Source organism: Eurypyga helias, unplaced genomic scaffold (assembly GCF_000690775.1).
Source record: "Eurypyga helias isolate BGI_N326 unplaced genomic scaffold, ASM69077v1 scaffold24891, whole genome shotgun sequence".
Classification (NCBI taxonomy): domain Eukaryota; kingdom Metazoa; phylum Chordata; class Aves; order Eurypygiformes; family Eurypygidae; genus Eurypyga; species Eurypyga helias.
Window position 1 is genome coordinate 8,256 of NW_010230504.1, and position 17,972 is coordinate 26,227.

The following is a 17,972-nucleotide window of genomic DNA, read 5'->3' on the forward strand; positions in this document are numbered from 1 at the left end:
GACAAGCCCTGATGGGCAGCAGATCCCTGTTCCAAGCTAGCGCAGGCATGGAAGCAACTGTGTGTTGCTTCCACACATGCACTAGTGTCCCTACATGGTGTTACCTGCAGAGGAAGGCTGGTTCAGATGTTTCCACCATGCTCCCCTGCGGCAGTTTTTCTGCGATGCCAGTCTGGTACTCACCACCTCTGACTTCCCTGCAGATCCTTTTAGAAGGATCTATTTTTAGGCAGGATTTGAATGGCATGGGGACTTCGTAAGAGTAGTGGCCATATCAAGGCTTTCAGCTAGGAACAAGAAGGATAATTACAACCCATAGTTAATTGAGGGAGCGGTGGACACGGATTGAGAGCAAAGGGTACAAGGTGACAGGAACAAGGAGGACCTCAAGAACAGTAAAAAAGGATGAACGGATGCCTACCTCAAATGTGTGTCAGCCTGGGGAGCTCCTTATGCTGTTATTACAGCACTGCTGGAATAACAGATACAGTGGGAGAGCACACGTGGTGGGAAGAATGTGATGGATGGGTACAAGTTCCTCAGGAAAGAAGGGAAGACTGTGGGGGCTCTTTACATGACAGAGTAGTTTGAACGTTTGCGATGGATGGCAGTCGGACAGAGTGTGGATCAGGAGCAGAAAAGAACGTGGCAGTGAGAGGCGTGTGGCAGTGTGTAACAGCCCAACCCATCAGGGTGACGAGGACAGTCAAACACTGGAACATGCTGTCCATAGAGGTTGTGCAGCGTCCACATCCTTGGGAGGTTTTCAAGGCCTGAACAGATAAAGCTCTCAGGAACCTGGTCTAATCTCACAGCTGATCCTGCTTGAGCGGGAGGCGGGACCAGGTCCAAAGGTCTCTCCCAACCTGAATTGTACTGTGATCCATAGGCTGAAGGGCAGAATCCCAGGCAGGAACCATAGTTTTGAAATTCAGGCAGAGGAGTAAGTACATGCTACCAGCCAAGAAGTCTCAGTTTTGTGACCGTCTTAGCCATGAGCACCACAGACAGACGCTCACCCAGCAGCTAACTGTAGACCAAGGCTGCAGATTCCCAGGAAGCTACAGAGGAATGGCAGGGCAGTGGCAGTTGTAGAACCCATTCCTGCAACTATCATGAGCATTTGGCTGCGGGGGTGGGGGGAAATCCCTGGCAACAAATATTTTCTTGAAGTTCACATCCCAAAAAGCATTTTCTCAGGGCAAGGAACTTCCAAATGTTTTCATACATGTCTTCATACTGTTTCCCTAAGTAGTGAAGAGCCAGGGAATGTGAGACTGTACTCAGTATTCCCACGGAGGGGAAGGGACAGAGGGACAAGAATATGTTTAATGCACTGATGTTCCTAACACGTAGCCTTCCCGACAATCCTACCCCACAATACAGCGTATCAGTGCCAAGTTTGACAAGTAACTAAAATTACTGCCTCACTCTCATCAAGATGTTGTTTACATGTGTGTGGACCCTAAGAACAAGCTCTTAAATCCAGACTCTCACCATGGCCCTTTCCTGACAAATATCCAACCTTTGTTTTTACTGAGAGAACCATATTGCTGGTTTCTAATCATCTCCAACATAAGGCTGCTGCCCTCAGGAAATTATCATCACACCATCTCTCATTTGCTAAAAACACCCCCTCAAACCTTGACCCTCCTCTTCTCTGTACGATTCTCTTCCCACAGGTGGCTTCAGTTGCACCAGTGTCACACCACTCTTCTCCCAGCTCACGCTGTAGGAAGCTTAGGGCAGGTTCTCCACCCCCACCAGCAGCCCCCTACGAACGTTGCCCTTGGCTTTATTTATACCACCAGTGACAGCGGCTTCGCCCAGCAGCCCGCCTCCAGCTCCCCGCACTTGGGGACACCCAAAACAATCACCCGTCCGTTTCCATTGCTGCAACACTGCTTTTGGTTTCTTTCTTTTTTTTTCCAGAAACTGGCCTGCAGCCACGGCAAGGGTTCAGAACGATTCCCACAAGGGACAGGCAGTCTAAACAGTAAAGCAATGCTGAAAGGCGCTGCATGTGCACTAACCACGTTCTGCCCTGCCTTTCAAGAAATACTGCTTCAATGCCTGTACACGTTTACAAACGTAGTGTGTTTCAGAGTGGCTCAACTGCAGAACCCAATTACAACGTTTGTTGGTGTTTGGCAATGTGTCTATGTGTCCAAGTTCTTTAAAAACCTTTCCTACCTGTGTCAGAGAGAACCTCTGTGAATACCATGCGAGTGGGCACGCACTGCCAGTCCTGCTGTACGCTTCTGTCCTTGATAAGCCATTTCTTTATTACTGCACGGCAGTTTCACCCGTTTTGTTTAGCTGGGAAAAAAGAAAACTCACAGGTTAATTGCTGGGGAAACAGCAGAAAATGTACCTCCAGGTTCTGTAAAGGTTAAGGCAGCAACAGACTGCTCACAGCATCAAGTGCCTAGCTTGCTATCAAAGGCTTTGGGTTAGCACCAGTAATAATAAACTTCATACCAGCCTCCAAAAAAAGTACACACACTGGAACCAAGATTTAGGTAGAAAACTAAGTTTGAAATTCAAGGCTCAATCTTGAAGAAATCAATACAAGAATCAATTCCTGTGACCAGGCTAATGATGGAGCCATTATAGGAGAAAACAATTATGAGTCAGAAATGGACACCTAAGAGTATTATTTTAAATTCCAAATAAATTAATATGGAATTTATCTCCAAGAGGGTCTTCCTGACACTCAAGGTCTAACCCTTTAGTCTGCCAACTGCTGGAAAATACTTTTCCTTGCCCAGTTTTTCCAAGTACTCTGGAAGAATGCATTACTGCTCACAGCACTTCAACAACTAATACCTCAGGGAAAGGAGAAAAAACCACTTCAGACTACACCATTAGCATTACCACTGCAACGTTACACAGAATCTAAAATTACTGAAAAAGAAACAGTAATCACCAACATCGCTGTTGCATCTGTATGATAATCCCCAAGTTACAATAGTTTCTTGTATGGCATTTTTGTTAAGAATACAGACAAGTGACCGTAGAGTTGTTATCACCATTGCCATTTAGCTTTAAAGCACGAGTGGCTCTCAAACCGAACAGGTAGAATACTCATAAATACACCTGGAAAAATATCTCTAGCATTTGCCAGCTCTCCATTTCCCTTCCTTCCTTCCTCTTTCCCCCTTACTCTGCTCTTCTTTGCTCTTTTGTGGCACATGGACAGACAACTCGATGGTTTAAATCAAGCAGCACTGACTCTCACTGGCCCAAATAATCTGGAAGGGAGACACTCACTGTGCTGCTGAATATGTGAAAACAGGGCAAGAATGGGAACAAGACTGCAGCATGATAGATGGTTCCCTATGGATCTCTGCAAGGGACAGCGAGAGGAAAGCTTTGGTGCTGCCGACTAGGCAGCAACTTGGAAGAGAGTGATGAGGCAAGCAGGGCATGTAAAGCCTCTGCCCGAACCTGAATGACAGGTCTGAAGTGAAGTTGAAGGCAAAATGAGAAACACGAGTGTACACACAAGTGTGGGTGGGAACCAGTCCTATGGGTACATAAAACAAGACAGCTGACAAGAAATTTGAGCTCAGGTGGAACAGCAAAACCACTTTTCCAACACAAAACAGTTGTAGTACCTTCGGAGAGCAACACTTTATGAAACTGCAAACCCTACTATCTAATTTCAGTCTCTTTATTTTGTCTTGGCACTATCTACATGAGTGGAAAACAATTCCAAAATAGATACATGCAGTTTGGTTTTACTGGCTTCCAGAACATGACTGAAATGGAAGCAGTGGTTCTAACATTCTTTCTTCTTTCACACTGTGGTTTCACTGAAAGGTGGTTGCTTCTTGAGCTTCTACTTAGCATATCATTTGTATGTTAGCCAACAGAATTCCCAAAGGCTTTTCCCATGCTGCTCCTCTTAGTCTTTTGGGTTTGGGCTTTTTTTTTTGTTTAGAGTATCCAACTGATGGCTACTTCCAAAATGTATCTGTAAAACTTGCATTTGAATGCTCTTCATTCACAAAACCGATGGAAAACTGAAGAGTAAGGAGGAGAGAAACATACAGAAGGAAAGCAGATCTGTACAAAAACCATCACGATGGAAAACAGAGGTCATTTGCTTCTCCATTTCACCATAATAGAAATATTAAAAGTAATGTTCTTTGGACTGTGTGTCACATTCAATTCCTAAAACAGAATATCAGCTACTGTGTTTCTGTGCTGAAAGTCACTTTCCCACTGCTTTTTGTAGACTGCTTGCATTGCTTAATTTTAAAGAGTCCAAGAGGCTTCTGATTGTTTCACTTCCTATTCCTTTTGTCCTATTCCTCATCTTGTTGGGATTACTTTTTCCAAATGGTGTCAGTAGGGTTGCCAGTCCCCAAGGCTCTTTATTGATCATTCGCTGAGGTTTATCTTCCTTCTGTAGAATCCAGGCACTTTCTCTGGCCATAGCTACAAATTTCTCCAGCTGTGGCTGATTAACATTCTTGCTGACATTAAGGTCTTGTTCAAAGGGATTCCATATATAAAGAGGAGACGACTCAGGTTTATTTACTTCCTTTCCCTGCAGACAGTGTAAAGAAAAAGCCAAAGTTGCATATATGCATTATAGGCTGAGCAAGTAACAAATCATTTGAGTTATTACATTAGCATTAAAACGACTTTGACCTAGTAGAAAACTTTTTTTTTGGAAGGGGGTTGTTGGGGGGAGGTCATTATTAATCAAGTTAATTTTCCTGTCAACCTGACTGTATGACTCCTGTTCTCTGAATTCTCTTAGCAATGGATTTCCGTGCCACATTCGGCTTAGATTTACTTCAAGGCAAAGAACACACAGCTACAGCTTAGCCTGTCTTTTTGGTCATTCTCCCATTTGCTTTTCCATAAACCTCAGACTTCATTCATTGCAACCTCCTACTCCTACCTCCATTTGCGTATGTGCAGCTGAGTGTGTCATACTAACCTCCATAGCCCAGTCTGATAAACTACTACAAGCACTTAAGCTGTTCAGACCACTCCACTCACAGTGCTCGTTCAGAGCTAGTATAACAAAACAAGATTACTGCCTTGGCTGAAATTCCTCCCAGTTCAGTTTGTCTTTTAGGTACAGAGCTATTCAGGTCAGGGTCCACTTTTGGGCACTTGGTACAGTACTACCAAGTTGTTGACAACTAATTAGTTTGCTACTTAAACGCACTTCCATCTCAGTGCTTATCAGTGCTACTTAGCTGACCTGCTCTGCATTACAGAGCCTCTTCAAGCCTTCCACCGCAAGCTCTAGCAGGAACCTACCAGCTACTGCTAGTCCAGGAAGTGTCCACATACATGCTGCACATTCTTGCCCCAGGGCCAAGAGGACTGACTAGCTAAACAGAAAAACATCAGCAGCACAGACTTTTCCCCTAACTAGCTCAGGCTCCAGCATGTGTATGGGTTTGCTTTCCTTTTTTAAGGCTTAATGGCAAACAAAAGTTCTCCACTCTAATGAATCAGTTTCTAGGATCAAGCTGCAGTGGCAAAAAGAGCTCTTATGCCAGTAACCCACAGCAGCAAGTAGGACGGAGAACACAAACAAGAGTGTCTACACAGCATCATGGCTCTGAAACACCCCATTCTGTACACAGCCCAGCATGAACAGGCGTAAGTTCAGGTAGTAACATTTACATCTATTTCTATTATACTCACATACACACACACACATCAATAAATAGCATAACTTAAACATATAGGGTAAACCATAGCGACAGCAAGGAAGATCATGTCATCTGTCACGCTTACTGCCTTGTAAGTATACGACTGTAGGCTGATACAAACTGCAGTAGGAAACCCAAGTGCCAAAGCAAGTTTCAGAACTCAGTAGCAAGTTTTGATGCAGACACTGTTTGGGTCTGGTCTCCCAACTTGAAAATTTAAAGCCTGTTGGCATATGTGGTTTGTCAAAGACTTTTGCTATGACATACATCATGACATTTTAAAAGTTTTCCTCTCACAGAAGCAAAATAGCTTCTGCTTTTTAAGACTGTCGCTTTTACTGCAGGGTTGTCAAGCAAAATCCTCCAGGCTCAGCATCCTGAGTTTGTGCTATCCAACACACCCAAGTAAAGACACTGTGAATGTTCTTAATGGTGCTGGAAGCGATTAGGCTCCAAGGGGAAAACTCTCTTCCTTCACAGAAAGGACTGAGTTTCTGGATACAACCAATTTAAATGCACTTTGCATATACAACTAAAAATGACAAAAACTGTAGCTTTGCATGTGTAGTTTGTTAAAAAACAGAGAAATTCAATTGATAATGATGAGAGATTAAAATTCATTTACCTTTCGAAGATTTATGGAATTCTTTCTGAAATCAAAGTTTCCAAAATACTCAAAGAAGTCACCCAACAATACATCTAAGGGAAAGAAAACCAACTGCCATGAGAAACATCAAGGAGAGGTTTATATTCAATATGCTCACAAAAATAAAATTAAAAGAAGTTGATGAAGATTTACCTACCAAGTGTTTCTGTATTTTTTGTAGGTTTAATCTTGCTTATATCGCTAACAAATGAGCAATCATATCCTCCAATTACACATTTGTCTTTTTCATCTGAAACAAAAATCACATATTTTGAAGCAATAAACAATAATGCCATTGTGTTTAACAAAATTCAGGATGACAGACAAAACTGAGTTCAGTGAACGCTATCGTATTAAGTAGATCCAATTGGGAGCTCACAAGTGAACTTTCAGGTGAAGATTCCTGATAAATTAATCTGAATTAATCTTAAATTAAAGCGATTAAAGATTTAAAAGGAAAAATGTCTACAGCCAGGCAAAGGAAAAGAAGCATGAGTACATGTGCATTTCCAAAATCCTACAGGAATAAGGTATATGACATCTTGGCATCTCTGAAGTTACTTAAGTAACAAGCCTCCTATCTCTGCATACAGAGCTTTATAATACACTAATCAGCACCTGTATGAGGGTTTCAAAAAATCACACCCAAAGTGTCCACTGTCTTTTTCTGAAAAACGTAAGAGAATTAGGAATATTCTTGTAAAATTTCACGACAGGTGTTCTGTTTTATATATAAAAATTCTACAGAATCCTGATGGAAATGTTTAAACTCATTTTAAAGCAACTGAACAAAGACCTTGTTCTTCACTCAAAGCTTCCAAGGAGGCATGTCAATAAGCAGAAGGCATGAATGAGGAATCAAGAACTTGGGGCGTCATTCTCTATGCTTTCATAAGACTTACTGAAGATAATACACCCTGAAAGCTATGTATGAAATACCCAGAATGGCTTGTTTGCGAAGAGATAAGAATTATTTGCAGATGGCCTGAACAGTCTCAAGGATATCACAAAATTGTAAGGAAAAAATACAGCCTTTCTTTTAAACATTTGCTATCTATAAAACAATACACACCAGATCAATCTGCACAAAATCTTTAACAACTGCAGCAACATTTGAGACCCTGCAAGTCTTCTAAATACACAAAACAAACAAAAAACAGCCAACATGGGAACAAACAAATGACTTTTCATTATCTGAGGCATAGAACAAGCCTAACATCTCTAAACAGAATTTAGTATTGTATTCAAAATTGATTTTTTAAGTTAAAAATGCCTTATTTTCACAGAAAAACCCAAACAAACAAACAAAAAAAAACCCCACACCAACACCTAGTAAAACTTGTATATTTCTTCAAAGTTAAGGCACACATAATATGCATGAGTATTGAGAGCATAAGGAAATTGCTTGGGTTTATTCACCACTTCAGAGAAAATAAATGTGACTTCAGTAAACACATAAACAGCTGTCCTTACCTGCCAGTTCTTTAAGCTGGTCTAGTGTTGGAATGATAGGTGGCGATCTCTTTTGCAGAAAAAACATGACCATCATGGTCAGAGAGAAGTTTGTAACCCAGGTACCAGGAACACTGTTTGTAAGTCCATGAACACGGGCCCAACATCGTACACTGAACACTAGTGCTCTTACGCGGGAATCCAGACAGCCGTAGATGTACAAGAGTTCTGAACTTTTTATAGCAATGCTGAAGAAGAAATGAAAAGCAAAAGATGTGTAAATAACGAGAGAATTGTGAAGTACTAAATGCAACGTTCATTGTTCAGCCCTAGTGCATCAGTTATAGCGAAGAGAATGTCCATAAAAAACGCACTTAACTTTTATGTATTGAAAAAAAACAGAAAAGAATGCCTGAAATTGTCCAAGATTAAATACCTGCTAGTTTTCCACAGTAAGAAGGATACAGTTATGAGTTAATAATAATACTGCATTTGCACTGTTTCCTTGTTCCACATCAGAGTGAGAGAGAAAAAAAAAAAAACACCACCAAAAAAAAAAGTACTCAGGAGTGAAACTACGCAGAATCAAGGTGAAAAACATACTTTAGCCACAACTGCCTTTGAGGTACATCAGATAATACCTCTATGCTAATATTTAATAAAATAAACCCAGAACTTCTTTTACAGCTTTCATCTAAGAATTAATAACACACTGAAAAAAGCATTCAGTGAGAGGCAATCTGCAAAACAAGTCAATTTGATAACTTTCAAATGACTAATGTGTGTCAAGGTGAAAAACATACTTTAGCCACAACTGCCTTTGAGGTACATCAGATAATACCTCTATGCTAATATTTAATAAAATAAACCCAGAACTTCTTTTACAGCTTTCATCTAAGAATTAATAACACACTGAAAAAAGCATTCAGTGAGAGGCAATCTGCAAAACAAGTCAATTTGATAACTTTCAAATGACTAATGTGTGGTCCTAGATAAAGATTTTCAGATGGATCAGTTTTTGATCTGCTTCATCATATGGTCAGACACTCACGTAGTGTACAAATGAGAGGGCGAGAAAAAGCAGAAAAATAAAAGGAAGCACTATCTAAGAACAAAACTTACTTTGGGGTCAATTTTATTCTAAAGTGCTTGTTGATCTCCAGCTGCAGGAGATTTCACTCCAATCTTAAACTGAATTCTTCTAAAAAATCCACCCTGGCATTTTGGGGAAGTTTACTCTGTCCAAGTTCTATAACACCAGGACTTCAAAAATTCCACCAGTGAAGTGCTTCCTTGTGTCCACAGAGGTTTGTTATTACTCCAAATGATAACAAGACAATGCACATGGTCCCAACCAGCCATGGTTCCATTCTTGTCAGCAGAGGATTACAAGGAAGTCTGCACAGAGCTGCATGCTGACTTTCACTGTGGCTGCATATACCAAAGTCATTTTCTTGTAAGACGTTTGTACTGCCTTAACAACTCCTGCATGTTCTGAAACAGAACTTAGGGTAATTCAGTAAATTCAGTCTACGATCTGATTGTCCTTGATGTAGACAAATCATAAAATCTGCACTGAAAGTCTTATCAAAAGTATTAGGAAGTATATTTTACTATTCCGTAACAACAACAAAAAGGGTTAGTAACTTGTTTTTGATAATGTACCCTTATGACAGGGTTACAGATGTATACTGGATTAAGGTGTGTATTTCTTAATAAAATAGTGACAGTAAAACAAATTTTATGCTTTACTATCAACCAAATGAGAGCAAGTTTGAAGAAGAAAAACAGATGCAGAGAGGTATTTCTAAGAACCCTGCTCCCTCTACTGGGTACTGCTGTGAAAGGTCTTAAATGAGAGTAGCACTTTACACTCTACCTTCTGCTGCAGGTTCCAGCAAACAGGTGTATGCAGGCCCTTAAGAAGACGTGCTGGTTTTGGCTGGAACAGAATTAATTTACTTCATGGTAGTTGGTGTGGGGCCGTGTTTTGGGTTTGAGTTGGAAACAGTGTTGATAACACAGGGATGTTTTGGTTGTTGCTGAGGTGCTTGCGCCGCGTCAAGGCCTTTTTTGCTCCTCACCCCACCCCACCAGCGAGTAGGCTGGGGGGGCACAAGAAGCTGGGAGGGGACATGGCTGGGACAGCTGACCCCAGCTGACCCAAGGGATATTCCACACCATATGACATCATGCTCAGCACATAAAGCTGGGGGAAGAAGACAGAAAGTGGGGGGATGTTCGGTGTGATGGCATTAGACTTCCCAAGTAACCGTTACACGTGGTGGAGCCCTGCTTTCCTGGAGTTGGCTGAACACCTGCCTGCCCATGGGAAGTGATGAATTAATTCCTTGTTTTGCTTTGCCTTTTAAGTTGTCTTTATCTCAACCCACGAGTTTTCTCACTTTTACTTTTCCAATTGTCTCTCCTGCACCGCTGTGCAAGGAGTGAGCAAGCAGCTGTGTAGGACTTAGTTGTCGGCTGGGGTTAAACCACGACAGAAGAAAAAAAGTGCACCAAAATAACTAGAAGCCAAATCACTGAAAATTAACGCAGCAGAGCTGCGTTTTAGCACGCATTTCCTATGCTGGAGAAAGATATCTTAAGCTCATTAAAACCTAAGTAAAAAATACCCTTTTTACCTTCAGAGCCAACATTCACATCTGTTAAGAACATAGGTGGAGTAGAATGTACAGTTTTCAGCGCAGGTTTTCATTAGTATTCTTCCTAAACTTTTTAAAATCAGGTCTCACCTGTTGCTCACTGACAAATCACATTGGAATCCCGTCGGTTGATGGGAAAATTTCACCAGCGGGCAGCGAGCATTGAGTATCTTCTGTATGCTCACACATCCAGGACCAAAATTATCCAGGCAATCACCAATCACAGAAAGAATTCTCTGAGTTGCTAATCTTTCAGATGGTAACCTTTTCATCTGATATTCCATGTCGAAGGGACCTTTTTTCTAGCACAAAAGTTTTAAAGTAAACTGTTAGTTCTGGAACCAAAGAGACATTTACTCTTCTGGAAGAGTACACAATGTGCAAAAGAGTCTGTACAATGAGAGCCCGAAAGACACAAATTATTCAAAGCAGCACACAGAACATTGAAAAGGTAAAAACATATTGCTTTCCTTTTTCTATTCTTTTTCAGTGACTCAATTTTTCCAGGCTAACAGTGATCAACTTACTGTAAAGTTACTTGTTCAGATGAGGAGATAATACTACTACAACTCACTATTGCCTAAACCAAGTAATTCTGGAATTCCCATGAGGGCATATATGCTCTGACTGAAAAAAGGAGCATACAATTAAATTAAGAAGTCAGACAGGCAAACCACAACCAAACCATTGTTAATTTCAAAGCACCAGTAATTCCATTTCAAATCCTCAAGAACAATACATTATTAGTGAATCAAGTAGCTGTGTAAAGGAGAATGTCCTTTTCATTTTTAAAAAATGAGAATTTTATCAGGAAAATTACTTAATCCTTCAAATGGAGGTAAGTTTCTGTAAGACTTGAAATAATCACTTCACAGCTGACAGTTTTTCTGACAAATAAAAAGAAATGTGGAGATGTTATTTTGACAACATCAGACATGAGTTTTCCTGTAGGTCTTTGTAATTTGAATAGTCACACTGGCAGTTTATACCTCAATAAACAAACTTCATACCTATGAAACCTCTGTTCTCTTTTATGCCTCTCCACATTTTTAAGCCTCAACTAATTCTGCTTGTTAATCCAACACTTGACACTGACTTATCCTCCCCCTTGAACATGTCATGGGTGAATGCATACTATATAAACAGCATAATGCAGTGACCTAACTAGTCCCCTGAGACACACATGAGTTACTTTTGTTGTCACCAGGTTCATGCAAAGAAAACATGCACTCACAGACAGGCAAACCAATTCAGAAGTTACAGACTTTGCAACCTTTCCCAGAAACTCACTTCAGGTACTGAATTTCTGAGTCACTCTGGCAATCACTGAGGTGAGTGTTCCTGCTCTCCTCTCGCCAACAGTTCTCCAGGCAGCATGTGTGTTTGAACACACCAGGACAGGGGTCCCTAATCCCATAGCTGCACGCTACAGCAGGGCTGGCTCAAGGTGAAAGGAGCTACAACTATCAACACTGAGGTAGGTAACAGGAAAGAAAAAGATGGGGTCTCGGCTGACATGTAGGTGTGCTGGTGCTCAGACCTTCATGTTTGTGACAAAAATCACAATGTGCCTTCCCAGACAGCCGCTCAGTATCTCTCAAAAGCTGAATGAAGCCTTTTTTGTAATGATAAAACACACACTCTTAATAATTGATAGGACCCTCATATGTAGCTTTGGTGCCAGCTGGGGGGGAATGAAGCCCCGACCCTGTGGTTCTCCCCCTGTTCTTGCCATGTTGCTCACATCCACAAATGTAGATCAAGTAACCTATTACTCTGAGGTAAATTGATATAGTACCCTCAGCAAGAAGCATAACTGTTTTAACACAAAAACTGTAACTCTAAAATAGAGTTCTGTGATATTTTTAAGTCCTAATCTCCCAAACTGCCCACCTATTAAAACCACCGTATCTGTGGTCAAACACTGTATTGATAATCCACTCTTGGTAAAGAACGCTCCCACTTTTGCTGCTCTTTAATTCATGGTCAGTAATGCGTTTGCCATACGACTCAAAAAAGGTTTTTCAATGTAAATAGGTGCTGAAATGCCTGGTTCTCCTCCACTGCTGGTACCTCCTGAAAGGCTGCAATAGTGCAGAAATTTAAGAGGCAACTTTACTGTTTCAATGTAAAGGGTCCCTAGATTTTAACACTTCACACACACCCTGATCCTATTCTTTAACTGACATATTTGCTTTCACTGTGTTTTATCACTGCAATAATACTAAAAACTATATACATTTGAAGGGATACTTCTTTTAAAATAAAGTACATGGCAATATACAAACTGTACAGAAAACCAGCGAATTTTCAGTTTTCAAAAGCCCATTGTCAATTTTTGTTTTAAGGAGAACAAAGCTAGTTTTCCCCAGACTACCTGTCACCATATAAAAGTTAATTACCCATTCAGAATCCCAACTTCTCCACATGGCATTTCTGATTCAACTCTCCCTTCTTCCTATCCTGATTCTCATCTCTCTCTTTCATATTTCACTCTCCAATCCAAAAGGACATTTACACTGTCCACAGTCAAAAAACCAGCAGCAAGTGGTAAGAGCCTTCCATGAATGCCTTGTCTACCCCTTTCCCGTTCTCTATGCCTATACACAAGAGGACTGAGACACAACCTACTCTAAATAACCATTACGATTTGAAGCTGCCCAAATCCCAACACTAAGCATGTGAACTTGGTTACACAGTGCAGATACCGAATCGCAGTATGGGTTAAGACACGATTAAGATGAAATTTATTCTGTGCACTGAAAAAGGCAATGCTCTTGACCAAATATTGCTTACTGGAAGTCTCGTAAACCTCCAACTTCTTGAGGTATTGAAGCAAATTCTGTACTTTGGTCAGCAAATTCAAGTGAGTGGATTTCAGTGTCAAGCCTCTACAGTTGCTTAGCAATGACAACTTGTCACTGTGCTGACTGCTGTATTATCAGTGAGGCATTCAATTAATCTTATTCAAATGAAAATTCTTATGGAATGTCTGACAAATGAAATAATCTGCATTACTGATCTGGTTCAGTTCCTGTTTTGCTCCTGGGTCCCGGTCTCCAAAACATCTACAGTTCACACGTAAGAGCTTATTCTCAGGTTCCTTTCAAGAGTAAGCCAATTAATTCCTTCCACAATGAAAATCAGGTGCTGTTAACATGGCAATTTTCTCTGGACACCACACACATGAACAAGTGTGCCACCTGCAACTATGCACCAATATTATCCCAAGAGGTCGTAAACTTTCACACCTCCACACACTCTTACGGGTGTATATTTATATATGCACTCCAGTACATAATTCAGTAACTTTTATGTAACATAAAGTCAACTCTTTAAGGAAAAGAGCTGACAACCCTTCCAAAACACACATGTACACACATGCACAAAATTATTATGCTTCAGAACACAAAGGACCCTAATAATCAAAGCCAAGCTTTAAAAAAGCATGGATGAAGCCCAGAAGCTCCAGAGAAGAAAACCCAACAGTAGGATGGGAAGGTCTGACATTGCCAAATAAGTTTTGGAGGATGAGGGTAGGTTTTTTTTCCCCACAGTGAAATTCACTTTGACAGTAGAAAGTCTACAGGAACACCAAATAATTTTCTTCCTATTGCACGGAAGATCTCTTTCATGTCACATCCAGCTTTTGAAAGTCTTAAAAGTCCAAACATTCAAATAAACTTGTTCACAGCCTACAGAATGAACTCACGTAAAACCTATCCATAAATAAACTCATTCCTGTGTATGAAAATGAGCTGCCCTGTTGAAGAAAACCAACAGATTAAAAGATGCACAGCAGAATCTTACCATTTTTGTAGAACGCTTCTGTACATCACGGAAGTCCAGAAACATGTCCACATCACATCCCAATTTGCCAAAGGTGTTGACTGAAGAGCCGAATGGCTTTACCGAGCTGTCTGGAAAATACGCACACGCAAAATCCCGAACCAGAGAACAGGCCAGAAATCGGAGCTTGATGTTTTCTTCTGTAAGCTGATATTCATTCAGTAGAATATACATCTGACTGCTTACCTAGTTAAGAAAATAAACATTGTAAAAATGCAGTGACCTATCTTTTATCTATTAACATACAGTTTCACCTAATTAACATCATTGCAATTAACAGGCTTTTTTAAAATCACAGATTTATTTCATACAGAAGAAATGAGTTTGACAATTAAAGTTACTAATTTTGTCCATTTGTTTCAAAATAGGAAAACCACTCACAGTATTTTAATGGAGATTACTTTTTTAAATAGAAATAAATTGCTTTATAAGTTGCAAATATAATTGCCAATCTGACACAGACACGGTTTATTTTTCAATGAGAGAGATCTAGAAACCTCTACTTACACTGTCTGCATTACACAGCTTTTGAACAAGCTCTTTCACCGGAATGTGAGACTGAGGAGAGAGGTGAACTGGTGTCTCTTCAGCAGCTTGACTCGCTGGGTTTTTCAGCGTGAATGTAAAAAGTCTAGATTTAAATGGGACAACATGATGCTCTGCACCACTTGGGATTCCAATAGCATCCTGTAATGAGGCTATACTGTCCTTTTCAGAAAATTCTATTAAGGCATGGATACCCTAAAACATTAAGAATGGAAAGAGATGGGGTTAGATGAATACATACAAGCCTTGAACTGACTGTACTGATATTGCTCAGATGTTCCTGGGAGTACTGAGACGGTTTAGTACAACAGACCTGAAGCTGAATGCTAGCTTCTCTACCTCAACACTTTTTAGACACCTTTTCATAAGAGATCAAAAATATTTAAGATATGCTGTTCGTGGCAGCCAGCACTAAACATAAACGTTCTAAAATCTATTTATCTTCACAACTGGAATGCTCAAGAAGCACATAAAGAGTTAGCTCTGTTGCTGGAACAAGGAACAACGTTCAGGTTTCAACGATTTAGTGCAAAACAAGTGGCTAGCTGTCCCTTAGACGAGCTGTTACTTGGCTGACTTATGAATAAAAATCTGTTGCATAGCAACTTGTAAACATTATCAAAGAGAAAAACTAATTTAATTTATCAATTGTACATAATTTGCTTAACTTACATATACGAGGCCTTGCCCAAATGCTAGTACTTCTTATTGTCTAAGCCTAGATTTTAGTTCACATTGTTAATTACTTACACGATTTTCAAAAAAGAAGTGACTGTTGATATTTCCATGGCTGGATAAATACTGCAATAATTTTTTTTCATTGAGTTTTGGTGGGCACTTAATTAAAACAGTCCGTTCTGCTTGCTCCGATCGCTCTCTCTGAACCTCAGCAAACGCCTTCTTTCTGCTATTGACTTCAGCATCTGAGAGAAGAAACAAGCATCAGTGTTTCTCTATATAAACAAAAAGATTAAAAACTGCACAAAGGTTTGTCTTGGCTCTCTAAAAGAATAACAGCAAAACTGAAAACAGTCAAGAGTGAATGAAAGACAAAAATAAATGCATTTCTCTCAGAAATGCATACATTTGTAAGAACAAGGAACGGAAAATGTAGGAAGAAGACAGTACTAACTTCCCTTGATGCCACAGGAAGCTTGATGATACAAGGAATCTTAGCTCCTCCTTGATTTGCTGTTCACCACCAAAAAACTCATGACACACAGACTTGACAGAGGAGTCTGGAAATACCAGCTAGGCTATGAGGCAGAGCTAGACCTTTGGCGAGCTGCACAGAAAAGATAATCTCACTCAGCTACCACAAAACCAGCACTTTCACCTTCGGAACAATTCAACACTTGCTTGTTTTTAGAACTCCACCTTCTTTTACAGTAAACTCCTACTCAAAATTTTCATGTACTACTATACCTTCATCTAATCTACTACAATAAACCCACAGATCAGTCATATCTCACCACACTACTGGCAATCTATATTGTTCCTGAGAGCCTACAGAATCAGCATGGAAACGAGACATGCTGTAACATCCAGAAATACAGAAACTTTCTTCTTGACTGCATACAAGCAAAGGGGCCACATCTCAAACAAGAAATCATAATCACTTCCCTGCACAGCTCTCAAACTAATCCACTGACCGCATCACATTACCAGAGCCTGTAAAGCTGCTACCTGTGAATACTGCTATTCGTAACTCAGACTGGGAAGCTGAAGAACATGCAGCTAGTTCCCTACAGCTACTACCTGCTGTAGAAAGATTCAACAGAGAGCTCTTTATCCTACGGTTTTAATTTTGAGGAGCCCCAGGGATATTAAAATCTTAACTATCATCTAATGACACTTGTTAGTATTTATTATTATTTTTCAATAATCTTGTATTTTACAAGTTTATTGAGCTCTCACACAGGCTTGTAAATAATAAATACACAAAGTAGTTGTTCCAATAACTTAGCTTTATAGAGCATTTTTCACCAGATGACCAATGAAGCACTTTATGAAGATGATAAATGTCCTATTTTCTGTGGGGGCAGAGAAGTGTGAAGTGACTGTGATGCAGAAAGGATAAGTTCCATGGACAAGTGACACAGGAGATAAACCCAGATCGTCTCACTCCCACAGCCCTCTGCATTATGCCAGAGTGGCTATATGATTCTTGCCTGATTTACCACCTGTATGTGCATAATTACTATAGCAGAAGATGTGCTCTAACACCTCTTCCCAGCTCTGCTGTCATTTGCACAGTCCAAGTATAGCACAGATGCAGAGGATCACATCCAAATGGTGCTTGTAGGCATTTTAAATGAGTAAGAAGCAATCCACTTTGCTTTCTTACCTTGTTCCATACAACAGTTCTAGCTAGGGCACAGTTTCACAACCATTTTAAACAGGTAAGTACCAGTACTGCTGCTGGTAGAAACGGCCCCATCCTCCAGATGATGGCCTGTACATACTCTAATGTTCTCCTCTGCACGCTGATGCTCATGCAAACATTCATGTAGTCATGCAGCAAACCAGCTGAGACTAACGATCACGTTCATACACCAAAACAAGAATGAATAACTGAAATCCAGAATCGTTCCTTAATCCAAATTGTAGCATGTTTTCTAGTATGAGAATATGAACAGCAAAAGACTTGGTTTTGTGAAACTGTGATAATACAGACTGGCCTTTTCCTGCCTTTGAAAAATGGTTCATACCTAATGTTTTTCAAGCTCTGGAACACGAATGTAAGACCTAACAGGCCTCTGGCTCCCAAATGCATTAACTGCAGGTTACATGGTACATCCAAGTTACAGCACATCAACAACGGACAGGCTTGTATTAGAGACACAGCATCAATCAAATGTTTCCCATATCTTTTTAATGGCGTCTTTCACGATAACTACTGTCACTTCATTTACCTCCAGCTGCCATCTACGTTTAACAAACCAAGTCTTAGTCAACGACGGCGGATTCTAGGCTCCTGGACTGCACCCTGGCGCTCGGGCCGGGAAAGCACAGGCCGACCCCGCAGTCGTCGGGCTCGGCCCCCAGCGGGAGCTCCCCAGGCCCTGAGGAGCACATCAGGCCCGGGACGCCGCTAGTGCCTAAGAGCCTTTACCAGAGCCAAACCAC

General features: G+C 40.6%; 1 protein-coding gene across 1 annotated transcript; it reads right to left on the reverse strand.

The window, feature by feature from the left end:
* Positions 1–3,813: 3,813 nt before the first annotated feature.
* Positions 3,814–17,771, reverse strand: MTPAP (mitochondrial poly(A) polymerase). The gene is made up of 9 exons (XM_010160782.1): positions 17,759–17,771; positions 15,594–15,766; positions 14,805–15,038; positions 14,259–14,483; positions 10,539–10,750; positions 7,807–8,033; positions 6,491–6,583; positions 6,313–6,386; positions 3,814–4,558 (listed from the first exon to the last, which is right to left on the reverse strand). Exons 1-9 carry the CDS (start codon positions 17,769–17,771, stop codon positions 4,220–4,222), a joined length of 1,590 nt encoding a protein of 529 aa, XP_010159084.1. The 3' UTR covers positions 3,814–4,219.
* Positions 17,772–17,972: the final 201 nt, after the last annotated feature.

Excerpts from the sequence above, each read along its gene's own strand:
- MTPAP (XM_010160782.1), bottom strand. Across the intron at positions 6,584-7,806 it reads CCAGCTTAAAGAACTGGCAG|ATGAAAAAGACAAATGTGTA; the intron begins GTAAGGACAGCT and ends TTTTTGTTTCAG. Across the intron at positions 6,387-6,490 it reads AAAAAATACAGAAACACTTG|ATGTATTGTTGGGTGACTTC; the intron begins GTAGGTAAATCT and ends TCTTTCCCTTAG.